The sequence below is a fragment of the Aphelocoma coerulescens genome (assembly GCF_041296385.1).
Source record: "Aphelocoma coerulescens isolate FSJ_1873_10779 chromosome W unlocalized genomic scaffold, UR_Acoe_1.0 ChrW_unloc_scaf_3, whole genome shotgun sequence".
Lineage (NCBI taxonomy): Eukaryota > Metazoa > Chordata > Aves > Passeriformes > Corvidae > Aphelocoma > Aphelocoma coerulescens.
The window spans coordinates 4053579-4060677 of NW_027184082.1; the positions used below are offsets into that span (position 1 = coordinate 4053579).

The following is a 7099-nucleotide window of genomic DNA, read 5'->3' on the forward strand; positions in this document are numbered from 1 at the left end:
AATCTCCACCTGAAATTGATGGAGGAAGTAACAAAGAGCTAATCTGAGTGATTGTTGGATATGTGCTCATATGCCTGAACATTTGGGAAAAGGAATACATTTAATTGGAGTTCCAATCCCCACTGATATAAAATGGGTAACGTTCTGGGTAAGTACCTCATTTAATATAGATCAAGAAGAAAAAGATCAGGAGTGGGATCTGGAGACATCACCTTACCTTAGCACATGTATAAACAGATGTAATCCCCCAAAAAGGACTAGACGAAGTTGATTGTGTCATGTGGTGCATGGGTTAGGTGGAAATATCCCACTCATGCCTGGCATCGTGAATAAAAGTGATGCTGCTTTCTAGTACTGAAATTACAGTGTTAGAGAGTTTTACTCCCGATTTTTGGTGACAAGGGTACTTGCACTTTCGGAGCTGTAATCCCAAATATTACAGTTACAAAGAATTTGAAGGCTGATCTAAAATGAACCAAAAGAATTAGCAATCCTTTGATAAAGAGATCCACAGCTTTCCATTCCATTGCCAGATGGTTTATCCCCTGGTTAGGAGTTAATGAATTGGAAAAAGCAATTGAGAATATTTCAACATTAATCGAAATAATTGGAAATCAAACTGCAAGTGCTCTGTGGAGAATAAAAAAGAAGTATCAGTAATCAGGAAGATATCAGCTGAGAACCGAATGAGTCTGTTTTGCCTGTGATGCTAAGTGCTGAGTGATCTCCCTGTCCTTATCTCAACCCATGAGCCTTTTGTCGTCTTTTTCTCCCCCTTGTTCTGCTGAGGAGGGGAAGGGATAGAGCAGCTTGGTGGGCATCTGATGTCTAGCCAAGGTCAACTCACCAAAGTAATATGTTAAATTAAAACATTGGCACTCTTTATAAGTGAGGATCAGCTTTTAAAATGTGGATCGGCTGTCTTGATCGAATTCAAATAAAATGCAGAGCTACTTGAAGCGATTTTTAAATTTTAATGTTTTGCCCCTTTATTTTATTTGTATTTTGGCACTGCCTCAAACAGCCCCTTATCTGGGCCCCCCTCATAGTGGGCGTGGCCTGGTATTGCTCCTCCGGCGCTGGGACGTGGCGTCACCATGGGCAGTAAGATGGCGGCTGTCGCTAGAGTAGTACAGGTAGCGGTGCTCGGCCTGCGGACCGGGAGGCGGCTCGGGCGGCTGGGGCTGGGAGCCTGGGGCGGATGGCAGGCTTCGCTTCGCGCGCGGCCTCCGGGGCCTGAGGTGGCCGAGGCCCGAGGCGCCTCTGGAGAGGCTGGTGTCCTTGGCGCGGGGGAAGAAGCATGCGGCGAGGCCGGCCCGGTGGCGCCGGTCATTTGATTCCTGTGCCTGGTTCTGGTACCAAAGGATGTTACTGAGCAGTCTGCAGACCTTTTCGGTCGCTGTTCAAGAGGGGAGGGCGCTAATCAGTATCTCCTTTCTAAGCTATCCTTCTTCCCTTCAAAGGTAAAACGTAGTCTTCTTGAAAAGACATATTTCAAAAATAAGCACAGTGGCTTTGAATACCAGACGTTATAATTTATAGGGGTTTTTTCTTAATTGAACTAGTCAATCCCAGCCAGCCAGCTGAACAAATATGTACAGGTGGAGAGCACTGCTAGCAGTTTCACATGCTAAAACTTAATTCCAATTTTTCTACTGTAGTAGCTATTTCTGCATACACACTGATTGCTGTGAGAAAAGGAAGAGAATGCTTATTCCTGTTCTGAAGACTAGAGTGGGGTAGTGCCTTTAAAGGTGACATTTCTCCTTGGGTAAAAATAGAATTTAAGTAGTAATTTTATCACAGTGCTGGTGCATAAAGCAGCAGTATAGAAGTGGTTGTTTAATATGTCGTATGTTCCATTTTATTATTGTAAAGTTAATGTTTGTCTAGAAATATATTTTATTCTCCCTGTTTCTCCTACTACGTTGTCTTGTTCTAGGTAGTCAAGCCACATACTCCTTTAATAAAGTTCCCAGACAGAAAAAGTAGTCCCAGACCTAAAAGTAAGTATTTAATCTATAGATACAACTTATGTCATATTTCTTTGCATAAACTGTTTTATATAAGAATCAGCACACAATTTTTCTGCTTCAACTATGCAACTCAACTGATTTTGAGCAGGGTTTCTGAATCATAGTTGTTTTAGTTTGAAGGCTTCCTTTTCAGAATCTATACAGCTGTGGGAATATAAATAATACGTGCATGCCTTTATTTTTTGGTCAAAGCAGATTCGCAAGGATTTCTAGTGATGTTTTTCTACTTAAATAAAAAGTCACATTTTTGAAAATACTAATATTTGCCTGAAGTGATAGTATCCAAGTGAATTTGAAACAGCCTTAGGTATTTGGTGATCTTTGCAGAAAAGGATGTTGCATTTTCCTCATCCTTTCTTTTCCTAATTGGAGTGTGTGATGTCGGGGGTATTTAAAACCCTGATTTATGGCTAAGAGCCATTCCACTGTACATTTTAAGAAGTGTTTCTTTGTGCTAATAATTAATGCTGAGAAAAAGATTAACTTCATTGCAATCTTTGACATTAATTTTTACACCTATAGCTATGTGTATATTATAAGAACCTCAATACTGTTACATTTAGAACATCAAAGTTGATGAGCTATATGTTGTTTTAATATTACTTTTGAGTCAATAAAGCATTTGAAACTAAAGTAGTTAGATGTTTTAAGAAGCTCTGTTGTTATTCTCGCTTGTTTAGAAATGATACCATACCATGTATTTGCCACAGCATTATATTTAGGATTTAGCTTTAAGCTTAGTTTATCCATTAACACTGCAAAGTATCTACAATGAACATCAGTGTCACTTCTGACTTACCTGTGAATTCTTCAGGAACTATTTTCTGCAATAACTTTCAGTCCGAATTTTGTATGTTGTGCCCAGTTCAGCCAATTGCACCACCTTTCATGGCAGTGAATTGCTTTCTCAAAGGCTTAAAAACATGTTATTTAGCTTATGCTTATCTTTGCATCACAATATTTTTGTGGCTATATATTTTAAGTATGTTAAACCTTTCTACATTAATTAATTTCTGTTGCCTCACTAGTAAATTGCAATCTACTTCGCTTTGCTTGAATGCTGTAGCAATAACTGTTTCACCGCACCGGAATGTTGCTTCTACATAGCTAAACAGAGCTCTGTGGATCAAGACTATACTTTTAGGGATGTGAGTGCTTTAAAGGCCAGGGAAATCTCTAAATATTTATGTGGTATATAAAACAAATTTGGAGAATTTTTTTTTTTCATATATAAGGTATGTTACTTATTAAAACAAAAATACTTTGTAGTCATTACTAGCCAAAACTATTATCATATGTGTGTTGTTTTCTTCTGTTTTCATCTTCTGTTCCCTTTGCCTTCTGCTCTTAAATTTTAAAATTTCAGCTTAATGGCATGCCCCCTGTTCAGATTCTGCTCCTTCTGATGGGTTCTCTTCCTCCTTGCTCTGTTTGGGACCTTACTTTCTTGATACCATTTTGTAATATTAAGAATGGGTATAGCATTCTATTACATGTTGTGGTTGCCATAGTTGTGAGCTTTTTCTTTCTCTAAGCCTCTACCTCTTTTTCATTTGTTTGTCTTTACAGTTGCAGTAAACAAAAAGCATCATCTTAGTTGGATATTAGTTATTTATTTATCTTTCTACATAATCCCCTCCACACGCACATTTGATACTTCATGCTGCTTCTGCAAGTACAGCTTCCCAGTGAAAAAGCCTTTGTTAGGATCTGTGTTGATTTATATTGTTTCCACATCAGTATTTCTGCCACTCAAATATGCTTTCTTTTACTTTCAGATTTTTTTCACTGTATTCTGGGTATATTTAACAACAGTAAAAACAGCTTGTGAGAAGTAGAGTATCTTTTAACTATTTTAATTCTTTTAAGTATTTTCTATAATGAAGAACACTGTCAATAACTGGTAACTTTTATTGGCTGCTTACTAATTAGTTTTACTGTTGTTATATTTCTGTAATGGTTTTGCAATCTGGATTTCAGTACTGGAATCTCTACAAACAAGTATGCCATCTCTTGATGCTTCAAAAGCACAGGAGTCTGTAGGAAGCAGATCACCAGCATTTAAAAATATTTCACCTGTTAGTAGAGTACAAGGTATACCAGACACTTCTGAATTAACAAGAACCTTACCTCAGAAATACAGACGAAAACTAATGTCAGATGAAGAGATTGAATATATTCAAGTAAGTTTCATTTATTGGTGTGTATTGTCTGTATTTACTTAGTATTTATCTTATTTCTACACCTCCTTCCAAGTTAAAAATACAGTATTACATTGTAATTCTTGGCAAGTGTATACTTGGAGTTTTCACTGCTTTGATACACAGTACCCAAACTACAAAATCAGTAATGAGTATTTTGGACCAAACCACTACACTACACAAGGTACCCAACTAATTAGTAGCTTGTGGTATCACTAATTAGAGAGATACAGACATGCAGACAGCTTCTGATAGTCGTAGCCTACATTAATCACAGTCACTACCTGTTTTGTAACAGCTGTTTAACATGTAATTTAAATATGCTGTACAGGAGCACAAGAGTCTGTTCTTAGACCAGCAAAGGCTATTACCAGGTGACTGAAGTCCAAAATATTCCTCAAACTAGTTTTTATAAGTTATGTATTAGTAAGTTACTGCTTGTATTTCTAGTAGTGGAAATATTTTATTAAACTTGATATAAATATTTTCTGCAATATTTGTAAATATGCCACTGTACATAAAAAGCAAGAAAAACCTGCTTTTGTTCTGTAACAATTTTCAGTTTTAAACACCAATGCTTTAAAAGGGGAGAATGCACAAAATATGAAGAACTGGAGAGACAGCTGTGTTCCGGTTTGGCCAAATTTAGAAATATATCCTCTGAGAGAAGGCACAACTACCCCTTCCCCCCCCCCAGGTTCGGGAAAAAATAAATTTTCCTCGAAGGAAAGTGAAGAAGATAAAACTATTTATTTACCAAACACACGGGAAAAGGAAAATAAGGCTAAATAATAAAATGTTTCACTGTGGAGGAAAAAAACCTGGGAAAGTGTTAAGAGTCCTCCCTTTGGTCTCCTCGGCGCTGGGGCTTGGGCCAGGGCCAGGCCCTCTGTGCCCGGTGGAAAGTCCTCCCGATGTGCTCTGAGGTTGAAAAAAACAGTCCAGTATAAAAGGGAGAAAATCCGGAATTCCAGAGAAGGAAAAACACAGTCCAACTCTCAGTCTCTCTCTCCGGAGAACAAGAAGCTGAAACAACTGGCCAAAAGCTGACTGGAAAGCAGCAAGCCGGGTGCTTCCTTGCTCTCCTCCCGCAGCTGAAAAAAAAAACCTGCTATCTCTGTGTGACCTTGAACAAGCTGCAAACTGCCCTGAAAAAGTTTTGCTCAGTTTTTTCCTTCCCCCTCTCAGGCTCAGTTTAGAGGCACAGAAAGGCACAAAAATTAATTTTGGGCATAGGCAGCGATATGGGATACACATCATAACGTCACCCCAAGACAAGCTGTGAGTCTGAAATGAAAAGACACATAGCTTTGTTAAATTATAAGGACACCTACAGTGTGATCATATTAATAGAGGAAATTAGTTTTCCTGCATGTACATCAGTAGGGTATTAAAATTAGAAATAAAACTAATAATTTTGCATAGTAATATGCTCCTTGATCTCTAGCATAAATTTTCTAATGGTGAGGTAAATTGTCAAATAATTTTATTGGCAAAATAATGAATTGAGTACCTTTCTGATTTCTCATAAAGATTGTAATGGCTGACCTGGGGTTTGTTTTTGCTTTGGAATTTGGGCAGTGAAAATAATTCTAAAACTTCTGTTTACTACTGCTATGTTTATCAGACCTTTCTAAAGTGATTAAGAGTCATGTTTCTTCAGTGGGAGAACTGGAAGAAACTATAATTATAGGTTGCAGGTATTGATCCTTTTGTATTCTCCCCTGAAAAAATGGAGTTGTTATGGGTAGATGCTGATACTTTGACACTCCGTGCATGTTCCTATACAGGTTAAAAATCAATGTCTAAATCAAAAATTAAAACTAAAACTCTATTTGTTAATCTAGAACAGTGAAAAAGATGAGATCTCAATTTTCCATTCTTTTAGTGGAATATATTTAACTATATGCTTTTATTTTACAGCGTGGAGGTCCAGAATAAATATGGAAGATTATTTGCCACTGTTGAAGAATGAAATATTATATTCACAATAAAGGCATTTCCTTAATATTATAATTGTCTACTAATAGCTTTAATAAAAACCCATATAAAGGGTGAGAAGGTTGACACAACATACTATATATTGTGAAAAACACAGTTCACTCAGTAAAATTTTAAGAAAAGTTTAATAAAAGGGGACAATTAGGAAACAATAGCAAAAAGGATATTACGGCCGGGTGCTTTGGCAGAGATCCAAAGACACACCTCTACATCCAAAAGATCGTCTTTAAAAGTACATCTCTTATTGCATATTCATCACAATCATGCATGATTCATAAATTCTTTAGAGTTTCTATGTATCATCCCATCAGTCTTATCTTCCTCCTTGGCTCCATTCTGTCTCTGCTCCCTCCATAAATTCTTCTCTCTGGTTTCTGGTTTTTCTTCTTCTCTGATAAGATACTCCAGGAATGTGAAGACTTTCTCTGCCTATCTTTTCTAAATTGACTACATAAACAATAGGCATTCTATATCATGTATGACATTACAGAACCTAGGTAAAGTTTTTCTAACATTAAGGAACATGCAAAAAGCCAACATCACGATACATTCATAACAATTATATAACACGTGAAAAGCCAACATCACAATACATTCATAACAATACCTCACTTTTCCTTTTTTTACAGATCATTTGGCTTGAGCAGTATCCCTTGTTTTCTAGCCTTTATTATTTGCTCATTTTTTTCACAAATCAATCTTGCTTCTTCAAAGGAGTCTTTGATATCATTTTGCTTCTTCAACACCATGATCTTTTGTGCCGTTCCAGATGTAGCCAATTTTGGTTCCACAGGCATTGGTACTATTTGCATGCCTTGGACCACGGTAGATATTAATCGAATAAAACAGAGGATCAGGCAA

General features: G+C 37.2%; 1 protein-coding gene across 1 annotated transcript; it reads left to right on the plus strand.

Moving 5' to 3' along the window:
- Nucleotides 1-1064: 1064 nt before the first annotated feature.
- On the plus strand, nt 1065-6298 carry LOC138102862 (alpha-ketoglutarate dehydrogenase component 4-like). Its single transcript, XM_069000613.1, has 4 exons — nt 1065-1136; nt 1943-2006; nt 4017-4219; nt 6161-6298. The coding sequence occupies exons 1-4, from the start codon at nt 1098-1100 to the stop codon at nt 6176-6178; spliced, it is 324 nt and encodes a 107-aa protein (XP_068856714.1). The 5' UTR covers nt 1065-1097; the 3' UTR covers nt 6179-6298.
- The last annotated feature ends 801 nt before the right edge of the window (nt 6299-7099 follow it).

Excerpts from the sequence above, each read along its gene's own strand:
- LOC138102862 (XM_069000613.1), top strand. The coding sequence starts at position 1,098 with ATGGGCAGTAAGATGGCGGCTGTCGCTAGAGTAGTACAG. Across the intron at positions 1,137-1,942 it reads CTGTCGCTAGAGTAGTACAG|GTAGTCAAGCCACATACTCC; the intron begins GTAGCGGTGCTC and ends GTCTTGTTCTAG. Across the intron at positions 2,007-4,016 it reads AAGTAGTCCCAGACCTAAAA|TACTGGAATCTCTACAAACA; the intron begins GTAAGTATTTAA and ends TCTGGATTTCAG.